Below are 20,980 nucleotides of genomic sequence, written 5' to 3' on the forward strand. Positions count from 1 at the left end.
ATGTTATACGACAAAAACAATTATTAGTTTTTAGAAATTTTACATTTTTTTGTTTAGGCATATTATTAAGATAGGCCGGGACCTTAAGGTCCTGTAACGTATCCATAGCAACTCGGACCAACGAGAAACCTGGATCGAAGGGAAGGTTGGGAATCGGTTGGACTCTTTTTCGCAAGGTTGTTTACTTGATTTTAGGCGCTAGGAAAAAATAGATAAATACTGTATAAAAAAAGTGGATTTCATAAAATTTTGACTGATTGCAATCTTTTCTTTTTATTCTTTCAGAGGCTGTTGACTTAAGATCACCTTTACTCATCTCGGGATGAAACAGTTATGGATAAAGGATCCAATTTAAGTAAGATTCAGTAATCGTGTCATTCTCAATAAAACGTATGTGTGACATATACAAAAGCAGATAAAAGGCTTCGTTCGATCTATTTAAAAACTGTAGCTCCTAAAAAAAAGTTTTATATTAAAAACTGAGGCTCGTGGATCATGCGTGTTGCCTTCGAACCATAAACCCGTGACACAATATTGTACTTTCTGTGGCATGTTCGCCCGTTGAGATTCTCGACCACTTTGTGTTCAGGGGTGTTGGCTATTTTGAGGAAAACCTGTAGATAATATGTACCCTTGGTAATAGCAACAATGGGTCGAGTTCGCCGAAAGCGTTCGTTCGATTCGTTTCTCCTCTGGTATCAAGCTATTGCGTTCCAGCTTACAGCAGCGAGAATACAGAATCAGTTTAACCGGTGTAAATCTTCTGCATTTGTGATCATTCGCATCAGTATTACTCGAGGAATTAATGCAAACTGATATCACATCCAAAGCTTTTGATCGATATTTTAAAGATTATCGAAAAACAAATTGGTGATAAATCTGTTGCCAATTGGCATTCATTCATTTTTAGATGATTTGCTGACAGAATACGTAGGTGATTGTATGGAATGATTACAATAAAAGCAATACAGCTATAAAAAAAGAAAAAAAGAATACGTAGGTGGGAATAACGGCCAATCGCGGCCTCTATTGGTATTACAGAGCAAACGCGGAGAACAGCCTCACCTAGTGGACGTGCAAAGACGACTTTTGATCAGGAGCCTACTACACATCGTTTTTTACAAGCAATTTACCCATTCATGCAACCCTTGCCGAACCCATTAAATACATTTCGGAGTTACTGGTAGACAGTTCGATTCGTCTTGATGATATGCAACACGTCGAGGACTGGCCTTCCACCCTCGAAAACCCCAAATTTGTTTTATCATTTTTGCACAGTAAATGACACCCTTACAGTAGAGTAAAACAACAGGTGTCTTCAACAAAAATTACTTGAAGTTGTGCATACTACATCAACTGACCCCATGGATTCACGTCCTTTTCAGAATATGAGGGGTCAAACTTACTCCTTTTCAAAAAACTTTGAAAAAATGGGGACGGGCAATATAGGAATGTGTGGTTGATGATAACGAATATAATATTTTTGATACTTGATTATTTACTTGATTATTTTAATATTTTTGAAACTTGATTATTTACTAGGGATCTAGCCCTCTATGGACCTTGATCAGAGGATGACAAATTTCTGTTAAAATCCAGAACGTTTTGACTTTGTTTAAATTGAAGCACACATTTTCATATTTCAGAAAACATTACATTTCTTATGAACACCCCACATTAGAGTAGTTTACACTAATTGAGACCTTTTCCTATTTATGATGCTGCTAAATTTATAAAGAAATAAGGCACATGTTTATTTCAGCAGTCTACTCGTGAAGGGAATTTCTAACTAATATTGTAAAGACACATTTTGTGCATTAAAAATAATAAATGGATATTTTCTTTTGCATGATCTTGCAGTAGTCAAGTTTAGCGAATTAAAACACAACACCGCAAATCAAATATATGTGTGTGATTTGTGTGCTCGATGTGTAGTACATAGTTAACTCCAACAATGCTCAAGTGTACTTCTCTACCACGTCCCCAGTATTAACAACATCATGAAATGACAAACAGGAGTTAACTTTTATCAGAAGCACCCTTCTTTGAACAGTCTTCCTCACCCCTGAACACTCAATTGCTGACTACTAAGCTGGGAAATGTTGATATCTGAACAGGTAGGTTTGGTAAGTAGGCAGGTATTCCTTCAGAACAAATGTATTGATTAATGAGTTACAGTCTAGGTTTGTGGATATTCAAACAAACCTTAATGTGCGTTGTTGTGATGATTGTCTCGTGAAAGTTTCTGCTCCAAGCTTTTTGACTATAATTCTTAGTTAGTGTTTTGGTTCATACAACTTGATTGATTACACTCCTGGTTTTGGCCATTTCTTTCTGTTTATTTTCTCGTCCTTTTGCTCTACCTGTGTATCCTATCAATTTAGCAGGTTTGACAGACATCTAATGGTAGATTTATTTCACGGAAATGTTAGAAAGTTTTTGCAAACCCAGAAAATCACAACCACATGGAATAAATGACCGAGTCTGCTTGAGTGCAGTACTTTAGGGACTTTCAAAACTCCACTCCATGTTATTTTGGAATAAATTTGGTGAATCGGTCTGGCAAGTTTGTTGGGCTGAGTGGCTTGTTCTTGTTAAAATAGTTCTAATGTTACAATAATAACTTGACCAGTTGACAACTGAGGACAAGAAGAAAAAAAGATATTTTATTGCATTATAGCCAAGGTGGGTGTTCACCTTAATTAAGTGACGTGTGTTTGTGTATCTGTGTGTCCATCTGGTTGCTATGTCTCTGTCATTCCAACAAGTGGCACATCACAAACATTTGTAGTAATAAAATGTATTGCATTTGACATTCCAACAGATGGTGCATCACAAACATTAACTGCTTTCATGAATCCCATACCAAATGGCATATAGCAGAGCCATATTCATTGCATTTGTTTTACCAACAGGAAATCAGATGTCATTCCAACAACTCACACATCATAAACATTTGTAGTAATAAAGTGTGTTGCATGTCATTCCAACAGATGGCGAATCACAAACTTTAACACTGCATGTTCTCCATGTGCACAAAAGTGTTTAAGTGGGGGCTATGGCTTTCTAACTGCAAATGTTGTTTTTTGTTTGAATGATCCAATTAAAATCCAATCACAAGTACATTTATGCTTTATTTTTAATTTTAATGTGTTAAGGCACCGTCCAGTAATGCCCCAATCTCTGAAAATGCATGCCAGATGCAAAGGGGGCAGGGTAACCTTAGTAGGCTTGAATGATTACAATGGTTGAAAAAATGCTTTGATTGCGTGATTCTTCCACTTTAGTGAATAAATCAGGGAATCTGATAAATGCCACATTGTTAGTGTCATCAAGAAAACCAAGCATGTAATGCTGGTCAAGTTAGCTTTACAGATAAAACAGTTATGATGGTGGTTAAAGGAAATTTGTCATTCTTATCCAGGCGGATCTTGGAGGCCCACAGAAACAACATCACATAAGGAGTAGCAGAGTATCTTCCACAGTAGCTGTTTGCCTGTCTCACTTATTAATTGTTATTTTAACTATGTAGTGATTTCTGCAAGGGCCCTGTTACCCATGTATGATTTTTTATAGCTGTGGTGCCAGGTGCTACATTCTAATAGGATGATGCCCAAACAGTCTCAGTTAACATAAACTTTGTCTTTCTTCTATGCATGTCTGATTTCTTTATTAGGGAAAGATCATTTTGGGGATAACCAAACAATCTCACTATTACATGGCACCTTTCATAAAAGAAGATTATAAGTCATTTTTAGCACCTCCACAGCATACACACATCTTTAACTGATATCCCTAAATTAGCTACATTTACATTCACAAACATAACTTAATTCAGGTTTGTTGGGAACCAAAACTTGCCCTGGCAGAATAAGACCCAAGACAGGAACTAACCCCGGATGGGAAGCCAGTCTGTCACAGGCCACTTAACTACTGAGATGTTTTTTATTCACTGCCTTTGATAAAGTACTTTACTAGTCAACCTTTTATATAGCTTATTTCATAGAACACACCTTTTATATAATACACTTCACGACAAACAATTCATATTGCTTACAGCTCTTTTTATAGTATGTCCTTTTTCATTTCCTAGTTTAAAGTAGTAAATATGACAAGAGGCTCTGCAAAGCAAGCAATAATACAACGCATAATGGCAGAAGGCAATTTAAACCCAAGAGAAATACTGAAACACAGAGCAGAGACACTGTTCACAGTGCCTTCATTTCTTTTTATTTCTTCTTTTTTGCAGTGCCAAGAAGTAAAGGATTAATGGCACAACAGTTCCTTGCACAGGGCATATTAGTGGATCTGTATTAGGCATTTTGCCAACACAGGAACTTTGTTTTCATGAACCAATGAATTCCAGTACGATGTAGGCCCTGGGCCTTTGTGGTCTCTGGCCACTCTTGTGTGTTGTGTTCCCACTGCACAACAAGAACTTTAACCTTTATGCAAAATATGCAAGAGTAAAATAAGATGAGTGATGCACATTCAGGATTTCATGTGGGAACTCCACACCTTATTGCTTCAAAGTGATTGCAACAGCACTGGGAGATCATTGCATCGATGTGGTACACCGGCACTACGTACTATGAAGCGTGATGCCATGCAAAGTGGAGCACTCCATCACTGAAAACTTTGCAAAGTCCGAACTACTAACAGATTTGTAAGCTGGCACCAGTACTTATGGTCAACCAATCTGCACAATTTATCGCCCAAGCCCCACCCACGATAGTTCCTGGTTAAACAAAAATGAACATGCTGTGGAGCCCGAGCTAAAAAAAAGTACCAGAATCTACAAATGGCCCAAGTTCCTGCAGTGAGCATGCTACAAAAGTTCCTGAATTTATATTAAGTCTGTAATTCCTGAAAAAAGTTTCTGTGGTGGGAAAGCACATATTGTTACTGGCAGCAGGGAAATAAGTACTGGAAATGAGAATTGTACCATTATTTAAGCTAAAAGGTTACTTCCCGAAGAATCTCCAGCTCTTGTGACATTAGGCTGTAAAAATGAGTCAAGAATATGGATGGATGTTACTGTTATTCACAAGACTGGTTGTAGCGTCTGCCCATCTGGCTTGATTCAGTATTATAAATTATGATCTTGGAGATTAAATATTGCAACAAATTTCGAACACATTGCAAATGTTTAGACAATCCTTCAAAATCTTTTTTTTTTAAATTTTATTTTAAGCACATGCTTACAGTTTTTTTTTTTTTTTGTCTTGTATATTTTTAGAAAAGGCTGTCCCAGGATTAAAATTGGAGCCAAAAAGAAGCACCAGTTTGCTCCACATTTGCTGCTTCTATCAAACGCTGCACATCTACTCCAACTGAAATGTCTGTGGTGGCAAAGAAATGTGGGGTTAAGTTTTCTCCCCCTGCCATTGTCTTGATTTATGAAGACAAAGTGAAAAATCAGACCCGAAAGAGGGTGATGCCCGTAAGGAATTTCTTCAGGTTTTCAGGCAAGTAATTAGTATATGTGAATCTTTAGTTTTCTTCCTAAAGTTTGGGGGCATGCACTGATAATTTCAAAGGATTATGTAGCTGTTCACCATCTGCTTGCTCAATTTTATAACTGGATTAAGAGGATGGTAACTTTGTATTGCCAGTGTTGTAAGAATCATTATAATCACATTAATTAAAGAAACAGTAACAGGACAAGTCTGATAAAATACAATACAGTTTACAATACAGTTTATTTTTGTATAGCCCAAAAATCACACAGGAAGTGCCACAATGGGCTTTAACAGGCCCTGCCTCTTGACAGCCCCCCAGCCTTGACTCTCTATGAAGACAAGGAAAAACTCCCAAAAAAAACCTTGTAGGGAAAAAATGGAAGAAACCTTGGGAAAGGCAGTTCAAAGAGAGCCCCCTTTCCAGGTAGGTTGGGCGTGCAGTGGGTGTCAAAAGAAGGGGGTCAATACAATACAATGCAGTTCACAGAACAGAGCAATTCCTCAATATAGTAAGAAATAAAAAATATAAATTTTAGAAGTACAGAGCAGAATTTAACAGTAGATGATATATCCCATGATAAGATTTGGATTTGTGTAGAGTCCTGGAGACCTCATCCTTCAAGCTGCCTCCCCCATTTGACCATTCCACGGCTGAAACAGTGCTGGGCCAGCCAATCCGATGAAAGGAACCCTCTTTCCCACGATTCCTGCGATCCTCCATCTGGGATGACTTTTCCTTAGGCAGGCAAAACAACTTGGCAGGTGGGCCATGGCACCAAGTGCCACATTTGAGTACCGAGAAGAAAAACAGAATAAGTGAGGGTTAGTATACAATTATAACTGTCCTGTTACTTATGTTTAAGTGCTAATGACTAACAACAGAGATGCAGTCTGTACAGTAATCGGCAGCTCTAGTCAGGATATGCTAAACTGAAGTAGTGAGTCTTCAGCCGGGATTTAAAAGCTGAGACCGAAGGGGCATCTCTTATAGTAGCAGGCAGACCATTCCACAGTTTAGGGGCCCTGTAACTAAAAGCTCGACCTCCCACTGTTATTTTATTATTCCTTGGGATCATAAGCAGACCGGCATCTTGAGATCTTAATGTGCGCTCAGGTTTGTAAGTCATGATAAGTTCAGACAAGTAAGCTGGACCTCGACCATTTAATGCTTTATATGTTAAAAGAAGGATTTTGAAATCTGCCCTAAACTTAACCGGGAGTCAGTGTAAGGATTTAGGAACTGGAGTTATGTGTTCGTATTTTCTTGTTCTTGTAATAATTCTCGCAGCCGCATTTTGGATTAACTGGAGGCTGTATAAAGAACAGTTTGAACATCCAGTGAACACCGCATTGCAGTAGTCAATCCTACTAGAGATAAATTCATGAATTAGTTTCTCAGAATCCTGTTTATTTAAAAAGCGCCTTAATTTCCTAACATTTTTAAGATGGAAGAAACATGTTTTAGACAACTTTGTAATATGCGCTTTAAATGACATGCTAGAGTCAAAGATAACTCCTAGATTGCGGGCTGATTCAGTAAAATTGACTGGGATTCCCACTGAGTTAAATGATGACAAAATATAGTTGTGATCAGCATCATTCCCTCCAACAATTAACATCTCTGTTTTATCTGTATTTAAAGACAAGTAGTTCTTATTCATCCACTCCTTTAATTCACTAACACAACTAATTAAAGACAGCATTGGAGAAACTTCATCTGATTTAAATGAAAGGTATAACTGGGTGTCATCTGCATACGAGTGAAAATTAACATTATGTTTCCTAATGATATATCCCAGTGGAAGCATGTAAAGTGAAAACAGTAAAGGTCCCAGTACTGAGCCCTGCGGGACACCATATTGAACTTCTGTGTATAATGATGGAGTACTGTCAGCACATTTCTGTACATATTGGAATCGATTTGATAAGTAAGAACTAAACCAAGCGAGCACGGTGCCTGTAAGCCCAACATCATTTTCTAGCCTGTGCAGTAAAATAGAATGGTCGATGGTGTCAAATGCTGCACTTAAGTCCAACAACATAATTACAGTGGAGTTTCCTTCATCAGAGGATATCAGAATGTCATTTACAACTCGTGTTAGTGCCGTTTCTGTACTATGACCAGTGCGAAAACCAGACTGGAATTTCTCAAATAAATTGTAATGCGTAAGGTGTGTCTGAAGCTGACTGGCGACTACTTTTTCTAGTATTTTAGAGAGAAACGGTAAATTTGAAATAGGCCTATAATTATTTAGTATATGTGGGTCAAGGTCTGACTTTTAAGTAATGGTTTAATGACTGACACTTTTAGTGTATCAGGTACTGTGCCATGCAATAATGAACTATTGATAATGTTTAGGATAGGCGCTGTAAGAACATCCATTGCACTTTTTACTAGTTTTGTTGGCACTGGATCTAGGGAACAAGTAGTGGGCTTCATTTTAGAAATTAAACTTAATACTTCCTGCTCAGTTACAGGATTAAAATTACTAAGGTGCTGAGTGCAATGTGAGACAGGGTCTGCTAAGCTAGTATTTGGTTTGTACTGTGATGCAGAGATCTGGGATCTTATATTTTTAATTTTCTCATTGAAGAAGTTCATAAGTCTGTACTGCTAATATCTGTTGGTATTTTGCACTGTTGATCTGAATTTCCATTTGTTAATTTAGCCACTGTTCTAACAGTACCCGAGGATTTTTATTATTGTTATCTATTAATGTAGAATAGTATTCTGACCGAGCTTTAAAGAGGGCTTTTTTATATTTATTAACACTCTCTGTCCATGCAATTTGAAAGACATGTAGCTTTGTTGTTCTCCATCTGCGCTCCAGTTTTCGACACTCTTAATTTAAGAGCTCGAGTGTTTTCATTAAACCAGGGAGAGTTTCTATGTGCTTTGATCACTTTTGTTTTAAGGGGAGCCACTGTGTCCAGAGCATCTCTCAAGGTCACATTATAATGTGATGTTAGCTGATCTAAATTGTTTTCCGCGTTTACATTTGATGTTAACTGATCTAAATGGTTTTCCACAATTACACTCGACTTACTCAAAGTATCTATACATTTTGAAGCAGAATTACAATCTAGATGTCGCACTGTCTTTGTTTTAATCTGGGAGTGTGTTGGCAAGGGCAGGACTAAATCAAATGTAATTAAGTAATGATCGGAAATAACTTCACTTAATGGAGTAATAATTAAAATTTGAATTTCAACTTTGTAAGTTATAATTAAATCTAATGTGTGGTTATGATTATGAGTTGGACCTCTGACATTCTGACAAAATCCTACTGAATTTAACAAATAAGTAAAACATTTGCTAAAAGTGTCAGTTTCCACATCAATGTGTACATTAAAATCTCCCATCAGTACTACATGATCATAATTTATAGCCAAATCAGATAGAAGGTTGCTAAATTCAGACATGAACAATGAATACGGCCCTGGTGGTCTATAGACTAGCACTATAATTGTGTTGGAATCTGTTTTAATATTTAAAATGAATGCCTCAAAGGATGTAAAGTTGCCTAAATTTTTAGAAGTGATTTGCATTTTGTTACAGTGAATTATTCCAAGGCCTCCTCCTCGACCTGAATCTCTAGACTTATGAAGGAACGAGTATCCATCTGGTGACGCCTCAGCTAGGGGGACAGTGTCACATTTACTAAGCCAGGTTTCGGTGAGAAGACACAGATCAGATTTTGTACTTAATATAATATCATTTACCAAAACAGCTTTAGTGCCAAGAGAGCGAATGTTCAATAAGCAGCATTTAAAACTGTATGCTTCTTTCTGAATTGGTGATATACTTTTTGTTTTAATTTGTAGTAAATTTCTATTACAGATGCCCCTGGTGGAGGGTCTGGTTTTATCCCTTGGTCTAATTATACACCTTATTTTTTTGGTTATCAATTAATTTAAGGTTTGTATCAAGACTAAATTTACTGGATGCCCCAAGACAAGCATTATGGGTAACAGCTTCAGGAAAGTAACAGGTGGGATAAACAACAGCCTGTGATTTAAGATCACATGACTGCGGCCTGGATGGTGCTCTAATCAGTCAACCAGGCAGTTTTGCTGCCATATTTTGGGATAATACATAAGATCCCCTCCAGTTAGGATGAAGACCATCTCTTCTGAAAAATCCAGGCCTTTCCCAAAAATCATCCCAATTGTTCACAAACGCTATGCTTTTGTTTGCACACTAGGTTTCTAGCCAGCAGTGAAGGGAATGCAATCTGCTATAAATCACATCCCCTCTATATAATCTTGGTAAGGGGCCAGATACAACTAAATTCCGACATTTTCTTTTAGCTTTGATGCAAAGAGAGATGAAGTTCCTCTTTAATACCTCAGATTGCTGTGAATAAATATCATTAGTGCCGACATGCAGCAATAAGGTAGATACTTCATCGTCGGCGACACGGTCCAATGCGGCCTCTATGCCAGAAACCTTTTGAGTCAGTCATCAGGCAGGAGAAAAGCTTTTCATTTTGCGTCATTTATTCTCTTGCAGAACATGTTGAAAGGCGGCATCCTTCACTACAGTCTATTACAGAATGATCACAGAATAAAAAACAGAAGGTCATATTTATTGATAACTGAATAACAGTGCTGATTAATGCTTTCATATCATATTCTGATTGGTTAAAAGCACAGAGCATGGCCAGTCTTTCTCCATTATATCCTTGTTCTTCAATATCTCCTAGTTTAGATATTACCCTTGAAATCTCTGTGCATGTAACAACTGTCCAGTTTTACTGTTTACAGGACATTAGTTGATCTTTTAATCATACATTTGGTATATTATAGCGACCTGCTCCTGGTACATTCTTGTCTTTGTTGTTCACTTGAACTTTATCTGGTTTCCTGATATGCCTGAACTGGTTTCTGGCATTTATTAACCCTTTTATACTTCTAAGATGGATGCAATATTGTAATGTGGAAAGCATCTCAAAGTACTTTATCTTAAATAACTATGTGACCCCAAAGTCTATTTTTTCTTCCACACCAGACAGATTGTTATGGGCCTTTACGCATTTGCAATAAATGATCTACAGACCTCAATCCTCATTCCAGCTTGAGTTTAAATTTATTTAGCTGTAGCGAAAGAAATCATCATTAGGAGGCTATGCACTCACTTGTAGGCTAACTATTGGTTATGCACGTTTTGTTTCATATCTTTAATCGCTAACTCTGACAGAATGCTTGAAATTGCTGCTTTCATACTTGACATTTAATGTTGTTTTGTAGGTTATAGAAAGAGCATGGAGAGCTCAGTGTTTAAATCTATGGCCAAGTGACTGTCTGTGTGGAATTTGCATGTTCTCCCCATGTCTGTGTCTGTGTTTTCTGGGTATTGCAACTTTCCTTCCATTTCCCCAAGATTTGTGTATCTTTGTCACAATAGTTGGCATTCCCAATTTGTCTCATATGAGTGTGGGGGCACGTGTGTATGTGGAACTTGAAATGGATTGGCATACTGTCCTTGGTTTGTTCATTTTATTGCACCTGATACTCCCTGGGTGGGTTCTGGTTATTTATCCATCAATCCATTATTGAATCCTGTTTTGCGTCGCAGTGGGAGTTGGTGTTAGGGTATAAAAATTTTGATAATTTCTCTTTCTATGCTCAGATGAAGTTGTTGGTTTCTTATGTTAACCAAAAATTTTAGTTTTCTTTGTCTTTGCTATGTAGTTCAGCATAAAGATCAAATTGCTTATGGCGAGAATGAATGTGTCCTGATGAAACCACAAGAAGAGCAACTTATTCTCATCAGATATGGGCCAATTTACCATCTCAAGTAAAAGCTTTAGTCAATATGGCAGATAGCTCATCATCAATGTACGTCAAAAAAGGCTTGCATACATTATAGAGAACATTGTGTTTTAAATTCACGAGGCAGGTTAGATAGTCCAGAGCTATATATGCTAATGTAACTTTATGCCAACTTTTTAATAGCAGGTGCCCCTTCTGAAATCCACAATAAGATTGTTTTTCCAGGCACAAAATGTCAGTACATTTTTATAGTGTTTTTAAAAATATGCTTACTTGTGAAGCCAACTAGTAGGAATAGTGTGTCCATTTTAGTCTCCCTCCCCGGTATATTTTTAAGTTTCTTGACAAATCTCCCACCAGTACTGCTGCAGAACCACAAGCAGCGAGTGAGCTCATCTGTGTCTCTGTTACCTTTATGACATAATGAAGGTCTTGCTGTAAATGTTTATTTTGAAGACTAGGAGACACATCTGATCTATGTATAATATTAAGTTGAATAGCTTTTGTTTTGTTTTGGTTATTTTTTAACATTTTCCCAGTTCTTATCCCACATCTAATCTGGTATTTCCACATTAAACTCCTTCTCTCACACCATCTTTAAGCCCCAAACACTACGCTCAGAGAGCTCAGTCAAAATCTGGGAAAAAAAAAAAACGCCAATAAATGTATCGACCCTGACTAGTGTTGCATGCAGGCACATCAAGCTCTGTCATATATGAGCACAATTGAATTTCCAAAAGAGTATACCCCCCACCCCGCTCTTTTTTTTTTTTTTTATAATATATGTACATCCTCGTGCTCGAATCACCAAGAGAGACAAGCTCTGTGGAGCAATAACATGCTGGAAACTCTGAGAGAGAACTTGTATGGTGTGGCGGAGTAGGGAGATACACGAATGTGTGTGATGGAGCACGGAGGTGCGTGGGCTGAAGAAGTGAAGTTTGCTGGGTACAGTTTTGGTATCGGTACTGAGGTGTGTAAGCTGGTATCGGTATCAAAGTTCAAATTTTAGTATTGATCCACCACAATCTCTGTCACAGAACACCTGCCTCTCAGCCAATGAGAATGTGAAGTTTCAAAGTAGTTTGGTCTTCGTCTTGATGAAGTCCCTTATCTGCAAATAACAGAAACATTTTTTTGTATGGAAATATTGTATATATCACTTGGTTTCTGGTGAGTATTTCCCTTCAACACATGAGCGGTGTCAGACAACATTACTTTTAAAAGTAACTTAGTTGCATCATTCATTACTTACAAAAAAAGTACCTAAATATGTTATATAGCTAATTACCATACATTGTAAACAGTGTGTTACATTTACATTACTTTTTCTTCTTTTGTATGAAAAACTGCACATATGACTGACCAGAATTTATTATTAAATCCAAAGCCCATATATGAATGTTCATGAAACTCATCAGAGACCAGCCAAACGTTATCATTTTCTTGTGTTTTATAAATACTAGGGGACATTGCCCCCTGCTGTCTTCACTCATCAGCCCCCCTGGCCTGCGCCACTTCGCATCTCTGCCATTCATGTATGTGGATTCACTTTCACCAAACAACAAATCTTTTAATTCTCGCGGATACGCCCCTTCATTTGGAAGAAAGACTACTTTTCCCTGATGGCAACGTGAATTAAACGATCTACAAGTCTCCGACTTAAAGTTTAAAGCCAAACAATAACTACATATTTCTGTCGTATCACCTTTGTCCATATATTTGATCTCTTTTCGATGTGCCATTATTGCACCGAGTAATAATTTCCTTTTGTTAATGCTAATGCAATCTTTACTATCAGTTTTTAAGACTACATTTAGTCTTTTCATGTGCTGTGAAATGACTAACATCCATCTCCTTTTCCCATCCCCATCCCTAGTCCTTTAAAATTCACAATATGAACACAGGCTGCTGTGCCGCTCGATTACACTGTTACAAAATACTTAACAGCAAATAGCTGATATAAAACTAAACTGACACTTTTTTTAATATGTTTCTATTACCGGATTGCATGCAGCACACTCTTTTGTACTTGGCTGTGCTCTGCAAAGGAGAGACGTACTGTTCACCACGTCTGCTTGTTGCCTGTCACCCAGTGGTGCTGTGATAATCATTGGCTCCCTGTGACTCCAAACTGGGCTGCCCCTCCAGAGTGCAGGATTAAATGTGTACATACAAATTTTGTTCAGTTCTTTTCACTTGATTACCGATACGCACATGCTCAACCTCTTCCTCAGCTGTCACCAAACTGCCGGAGCGCACACATGTATGGTGTTTTAGTGAGAGAAAAAAGGTTGCAATTAAGAATTGGGTTGGAATGAAAACCTACAGCCACTTTGGCTCTCCAGGACCGACATTGCCCACCCCTTCTTTAAACTCAAGTGGTTAACAGTGCATTTTTTTTTTTTTTTTTTTAATTAACACGTCAGTTTTTTTCAAGAAAGAACCAACAACAGTTCTAAAACAAGTGATGGAAATTTAGTACTCTAGTACTGACATCTAGTGACATTCTACTGTCCAGAATGGAGAAAATGCTGGGTATCTCTGGCACTGCCCTCCAGTGGTTCAAGTCCTATCTGACTGATAGGCAAGAGTTTGTTAGTCTTGGCAACAGCAGATCCATCTCCGCGCCAGTCACACAAGGAGTCCCTCAGGGCTCTGTCCTCGGCCCTCTTCTCTTCTGTATTTACATGCTTCCCCTTGGCCATATTATTCGTAGCTATGGACTGGGTTATCATTTTTATGCAGATGACACTCAACTCTATTTCAATGTCACAAATGCAACTTCATCAGAGTTTTTTCAGCTCACAACTTGCCTCAGTGAAATTAAAACCTGGATGGAGAAGAACTGTTTAAAATTAAATTGCAACAAAACGGAATTCCTGCAAATTGGCACTAAAGCGCTACTTAAGAAAATAAGCTCCTTTTCAGTCACTCTTGACGGTGATCTCATCAGACCTTCTTCTGATGCAAGGAATCTTGGTGTCATTTTTGACTCCTCCCTTTCTTATTCCACCTACATAAACCACATTAAGAAACTTTCTTATTGTCACCTCTGTAACATATCTCATGTTCGCTCATTCCTCTCCTTTTCTAATGCAGAGAAACTTGTCCATGCTTTTATCACATCCCGCATTGATTATTATAACACGCTGCTGGCAGGTGCCACTTCTAATCTTATATCACAGTTGCAGTTGATTCAAAACTCTGCTGCAAGAGTCCTTACATGAACCAGCAACAGTGAGCACGTCATACCTATCCTGCTTTCGCCTTCACTGGCTCCCTGTGTCTTACAGGATTGAATATATAATTCTATTAATAACCTACAAAGCTTTAAATGGCCTCACACCGGACTACATCAGTGACCTTCTCCATCACCATGTGCCTGTTCGCCTACTAAGGTCCTCTGATTCTGGTAATCTTGTTGTGCCTCACACTAACCTGCACTCTTCAGCTCCATAGCACCCAGACTTTGGAATGACATCCTGGAATTAATTAGATCAGCTGACTTCATTCATTCTTTTTAAAAAACAACTTAAAACTCATCTATTTAGGAAGGCTTTTAACTTAACATTCTGCCCTTTCTTTCAGTTTACCTCTCTGTCCAGGTGCTCATAACTTGTGTGCTAATAACTTGTGTGTGTTATATCACAAATTAGGTTATTTGTTTTGGTTTTTCTTTTAGTATTGAATTTAGTATTTTACTCTGGTTTATTGTCCTTTATTCTATTTAATGCTTTGTTATCTGTTTCATTGGATACAAATGTTTTCCTGAATAGAACAATGTTACATATGTTTTTTTTCTAAGACTCTGCAAAGCGCCTTGAGCATGGGAAAGGTGCTATATAAATAAAATGTATTATTATTATTACTGTAACTCTATTACTATACTTAAAGCCATCATAAACACGTGTTCTTTGGGGGGTATGCGCTGACATGGCTTTTTTTATTTTCTCCTTAGACTGCGGCGAGGCAGCCGAGCACCTGAAAAAAAACCCACGTCACCGTACATACCTACAAGGAGTGCCACTGGAGCAACTGGAAAAACTTTATCACATTCTACGAGATCACCTCCTGGGAAAATGTTTGGAGCAGAGTTTGGCAGCAGTTACCTTGGATCCAGAAGAAGATCTGAACAAACTTGATGAGCATGAGCTGACAAAGAAAAAACAGCTGATGGATCAGCTGTTTCAGAAGAACCAAAAGAAGAAAGGTGATCCAGACTTTGTGTACGATCTGCAGGTAGAATTCCCAGAGCAGGATCGCATAGAGTCTTGTAGCTGGGATGATGACGATCAATCAGAAAAGTTTTAGTCTTTGCAAACCACACCAGAGTTGTGTGGGTGTTTAGTATTATCTCTGAAATTCACCGTACTTCACACTTTGACAATGTGTTACTGAAAAACATTGATAGGGGCTTCATTTACTGTATAAAGCTTGTGCATGCACAAAAAAGAGGCTTGAAAAGTGTGTACGCAACTTCACCAAGCTAACAGCACAATTTGTCAAGAGAAAAATCATGATTCAAAAGCCTGTGTACATTTACTACAACTCTGGCTTGTGCGTACACAACATTTATGAGAAACTTGGAAATGACAACTCACACCAATGATAATTCATTATCACCAAGCTGATATTATATTGTGCGTTGATGTAAACAAATATGTTAGGCCGTGAAATTGATGAATATGATTTGTAGACTGCATTTTTGGTTCCCTTTTAAGAGGGCCAATGCTGCATATTTGCACTGAAGAACATTTTTGTTTTTTTCGTCAGTTTATATTGGCTACCTGTTGTCACTTCTTAGAGACCTGGCTGACAAGTCACAGTTTTCGTATCGTGTGGGAGCACATACATAAAACATAACATGTTTTTGTCAACATAAAAAGGCATATTGCATTCTCCTCCGGGAACTGTCAGGAATGAAACTGCTTTTGTTAAATGTGAGCAGTGACAATACATTAATGCACAAGTCAACTGTGATGCCAAGATATTACTGGCAAACATCATGTCCCCGTTGGCCTGGATCAATCCGTGATTCATTTATTTTAAACCAAATAGCTTTGGCAGATGTGATGGCTGGATTGTTGGTATGGTAACTGGCTGAACCCTTGTTTTTTCATGTGGCCTTTACTATTCATTGTAACTGCAATCATGTCATTACATGGGCCAAGTAATAATGGCTACCCACTGAGACATTAATGCCTTACGCCTTTCCCATATCCCCAGAATGCAGAGGGAGAGGCAGTGTATAATCCCAGTGGAGGAACACAGCCTCACACCCTTGAATTTGGGGTTGGGGGTCTCAATGCATCAGATGGGAGACTGCTCTACCAGCCAGTAGAGTTCTGCAGCATTGTGACTGCATATAAATGAGGTTGATTGCCATGATCCATATGTGGATGTTTCAGGCCAATGTATTATTCATGTTCATGTACGCGTATTGCAAGATGATAGCGATTAATAATGAGAAAATTGCTTAGAAATGTGCACACACCAGGTTTTATCCAATCTATTTTTTTTGCCATATACATATTTTTCACACAAACTTTTATAAATGAGGTACCAAATACAGCAAGTGGGGTACTTTTCTTATTGCTGGAACCACTAGGTGTCAAGTCAAAACCACCAGAAATTATTCAGTGAATCGTGTTTGCTGTTTGAGGATAACAAAAGTTTAAAAGCTTGGGTATTTGGCTAAAATAATCCTTTGCAAAGACCATATGAAATAGGAAAATTCTTATTTCATTCTACATATGATAGAGGATATAGATACTGTATAAATAGTACTGTCTTCTGGTGGAATATCATTTAGTTCTTAAACTGCCACAATGGTTTACATTAAAACAGATGTCAGGCTTCAATCCCAGTTATCACCATGTTGACTTAACCTTTCCTAAACATTCCTTAATATGTGTCCCCTGAACCATAATAAGCCCTCAATTATGATAGACTGAATGATTTCCTTATACTAATAATGTATTGAACTCTTGTATATACATTGCAGTACAACCACTGCTTTCCAGTGATCATGGACTGAGCAAACTTGATGACGCTGAGGCACAAGTTTAGAATAAACACTCATTCATTTTTATTGACCTGTTTTCCAAATTTATTATCACAGGATATGCCACTGCTGCTCTCTAAATGGAGTGGCACAATACCATCCAGGAGTGCAGCTGCATTGACTCACTGGTCATAAAGTCCCACACTCACGTTTTGTCTTAAGTCTGTTTAACAGCGAGATTTATGAAACCAGCATTCTATATGTCAAATGTTTAAACAATTGAATAGGAGTATTTTGAAATGATTGTTGTGTAATAAGTGTACACTGGGTTTGAATTATGCAGGGGTGTATAAATATGACTAGGATCTCAAAATGTACTATTTCTTTGTTGAATAAAGCTGATCTTTTTTTAGTCACAGTTAGGTCTTAATATAGCATCACAGCCTAAATGTCTTCTATATGAACAACCTATGCACTTTGAACTGTAATTCAACTGGGGCTCACCTGCAGTGGGCTGTGGATTTGTCAGTCCATCCCACTAAAACTCCCTACAAGAAAAGAGCATCACTTATTAGGAGTTTGGGTCATCCAGATGTTGGAGAGACAGGTTTTTGTTTCAACCATTTTTTTATATAATGTCTGTCATTTTGTTAACTAAACTTGCTTACTGAAATAACTTGTTCTAGCTGTGGGTTTGCTGTCCCACAATTAATAACAAGGCTAACTTAATTTTAAAATTCAAAGATACTGCCATGACTTTTAGGGAACAGAGGTCTCCTTGTTACTAAAGTTTTTTCTGCTTCAGTTCACTGGTCTGTCAGGTGGCAGTTAACAAAGAGTTACAAACACAGTAAAGAGAGAATCAAAGTAAAGTGTTGCAATATTTTCAATTTGTGTGCTCATCATTAAGTAGCAGATTTTGGCAGGGTTTGGGGTTGGGTGATCTTAAACAGTTGTACTTGGCTGATTAAGAGAAGCACATGTAAATCCAATTGTTAAAATACCAAACATAAACTTGCTATAATGTTCACATACTTTTTCTACGCCACACCAGTACAGCACTTTGTCTTGCGTGTACCACCACTCGGCTGTAGCTGACTTTTTTGTCTCCAGAAGTTAGTCCTTTACATTGAGGAATCTGTTACAAGGGGCCAAGTTGGGACAACACAGTGAATGTGCGATCTCTATATATACCCGGGATCACACAGCAGGCTTGCAGCTCATGCATGCAGTGCAAGAAGAAGTGTTGTCATGAAACAGAAGGGGATGGTCAACAGATTTTTGAAGTGCTTTTTCCCAAATAACCACCACAAACAGCAAAGCGTGTCAGCTTAATGGACTGGGCCTTTAAGGCATATTATCAGTATAAACTATATCCTCATCAGCACAAAACAATGGAGGACATTATCCTGCCAATTTTTTTGGTGGTGAAGAATCGGCACACTTCCATTGTTTTGATTATTGCTTGGACTCTGGCCTCCTAACATCCAGTTATAAAACTCCTCCTCAGTTTCTTCTAGTCTAATTTCTTTTGCTCAGAATTCTCCTCAGAATGCCAGATGTGGCAATACAATTTTAGGAGTCAACATTCTTGGCACCCAACCATGCAAAGACCAGGCTCATATTTAACGGTTCATAAAGAATGGATTCATCTGATCCATAACTACAGTATCATTTTCTGATTTATTATGACTCACTCCATGGTAGCAACAACAACTTCCACTGAGGGTGTCAATGGCCACCCAGACCTTGGGACATCCTTGTCTGATGTCCAGTCACGACAGATTTCTGCAGTGCATCTCTGGACTGTGGCATATGAAGGAAACTGGTGCGGATAAAACACTGATTAGGCAAGAATGAATCTTCACATTGTTCTCTGTTAGACTTTCAGTAATACAGAGACAATGAATTTTATACAAATGCTAAAAACTTTTAATTCATACAAAATCAGCAATGTATAATACCCTTTCCAGATTAAGGACTGGAGAGTCTAATCCTTCCATTCCAATTCATTTATCCCCCACCCCAGAACATTAAAACATGGGCTGTAAGGAATTCCTACCACAGTTTGGCAGCAGGTTAATGTACAGTGCATCCGGAAAGTATTCACAGCGCATCACTTTTTCCACATTTTGTTATGTTACAGCCTTATTCCAAAATGGATTAAATTCATTTTTTTCCCTCAGAATTCTATACACAACACCCCATAATGACAACGTGAAAAAAGTTTACTTGAGGTTTTTGCAAATTTATTAAAAATAAAAAAACTGAGAAATCACATGAACACAATTATTCACAGCCTTTGCTCAATACTTTGTCGATGCACCTTTGGCAGCAATTACAGCCTCAAGTCGTTTGGAATATGATGCCACAAGCTTGGCACACCTATCCTTGGCCAGTTTCCGCCCATTCCCTCTTTGCAGCACCTCTCAAGCTCCATCAGGTTGGATGGAAGCATCAGTGCACAGCCATTTTAAGATCTCTCCAGAGATGTTCAATCGGATCCAAGTCTGGGCTCTGGCTGGCCCACTCAAGGACATTCACAGAGTTGTCCTGAAGCCACTCCTTTGATATCTTGGCTGTGTGCTTAGAGTCGTTGTCCTGCTGAAAGATGAACCGTCGCCCCAGTCTGAGGTCAAGAGTGCTCTGGAGCAGGTTTTTCATCCAGGATGTCTCTGTACATTGCTGCAGTCATCTTTCCCTTTATCCTGACTAGTCTCCCAGTCCCTGCCGCTGAAAAAACATCCCCACAGCATGATGCTGCCACCACCCTGCTTCACTGTAGGGATGGTATTGGCCTGGTGATGAGCGGTGCCTGGTTTCCTCCAAACGTGACGCCTGGCATTCACACCAAAGAGTTCAATCTTTGTCTCATCAGACCAGAGAATTTTTCTTTCTCATGGTCTGAGAGTCCTTCAGGTACCTTTTGGCAAACTCCAGGCGGACTGCCATGTGCCTTTTACTAAGGAGTGGCTTCCGTTTGGCCACTCTACCATACAGGCCTGATTGGTGGATTGCTGCAGAGATGGTTGTCCTTCTGGAAGGTTCTCCTCTCTCCACAGAGGACCTCTGGAGCTCTGACAGAGTGACCATCGGGTTCTTGGTCACCTCCCTGACTAAGGCCCTTCTCCCCCGATCGCTCAGTTTAGATGGCCGGCCAGCTCTAGGAAGAGTCCTGGTGGTTTTGAACTTCTTCCACTTGCAGGTACGGATGATGGAAGCCTCTGTGCTCATTGGGACCTTCAAAGCAGCTGAAATTTTTCTGTAACTTTCCCCAGATTTGTGCCTCGAGACAATCCTGTCTCGGAGGTCTACAGACAATTCCTTTGACTTCATGCTTGGTTTGTGCTCTGACATGAACTGTCAACTGTGGGACCTTATATAGACAGGTGTGTGCCTTTCCAAATCATGTCCAATCAACTGAATTTACCACAGGTGGACTCCAATGAAGCTGCAGAAACATCTCAAGGATGATCAGGGGAAACTGGATGCACCTGAGCTCAATTTTGAGCTTCATGGCAGAGGCTGTGAATACTTATGTACATGTGCTTTCTCAATTTTTTTATTTTTAATAAATTTGCAAAAATCTCAAGTAAACTTTTTTCACGTTGTCATTATGGGGTATTGTGTGTAGGATTCTGAGGAAAAAAATGAATTTAATCCATTTTGGAATAAGGCTGTAACATAAAAAAATGTGGAAAAAGTGATGCGCTGTGAATACTTTCCGGATGCACTG

General features: G+C 38.5%; 2 protein-coding genes across 2 annotated transcripts in view; both read left to right on the plus strand.

The window, feature by feature from the left end:
• Nucleotides 1–20,980, plus strand: part of LOC114669500 (F-box only protein 44-like) — a 560,525-nt gene that overhangs the window by 339,506 nt on the left and 200,039 nt on the right. The window lies entirely within an intron of this gene.
• On the plus strand, nucleotides 101–19,351 carry cep19 (centrosomal protein 19). Its single transcript, XM_028825703.2, has 4 exons — nucleotides 101–176; nucleotides 286–355; nucleotides 5,240–5,468; nucleotides 15,199–19,351. The coding sequence occupies exons 3-4, from the start codon at nucleotides 5,339–5,341 to the stop codon at nucleotides 15,549–15,551; spliced, it is 483 nt and encodes a 160-aa protein (XP_028681536.1). The 5' UTR covers nucleotides 101–176; nucleotides 286–355; nucleotides 5,240–5,338; the 3' UTR covers nucleotides 15,552–19,351.

This window comes from Erpetoichthys calabaricus, chromosome 2 (genome assembly GCF_900747795.2).
Source record: "Erpetoichthys calabaricus chromosome 2, fErpCal1.3, whole genome shotgun sequence".
Lineage (NCBI taxonomy): Eukaryota > Metazoa > Chordata > Cladistia > Polypteriformes > Polypteridae > Erpetoichthys > Erpetoichthys calabaricus.

Bases quoted from the DNA above. Each gene is read 5' to 3' on its own strand.
- cep19 (XM_028825703.2), top strand. From the start codon at position 5,339: ATGTCTGTGGTGGCAAAGAAATGTGGGGTTAAGTTTTCTCCCCCTGCC. The intron at 5,469-15,198 runs GCAAGTAATTAG...TTTTCTCCTTAG, and splicing joins GAATTTCTTCAGGTTTTCAG to ACTGCGGCGAGGCAGCCGAG.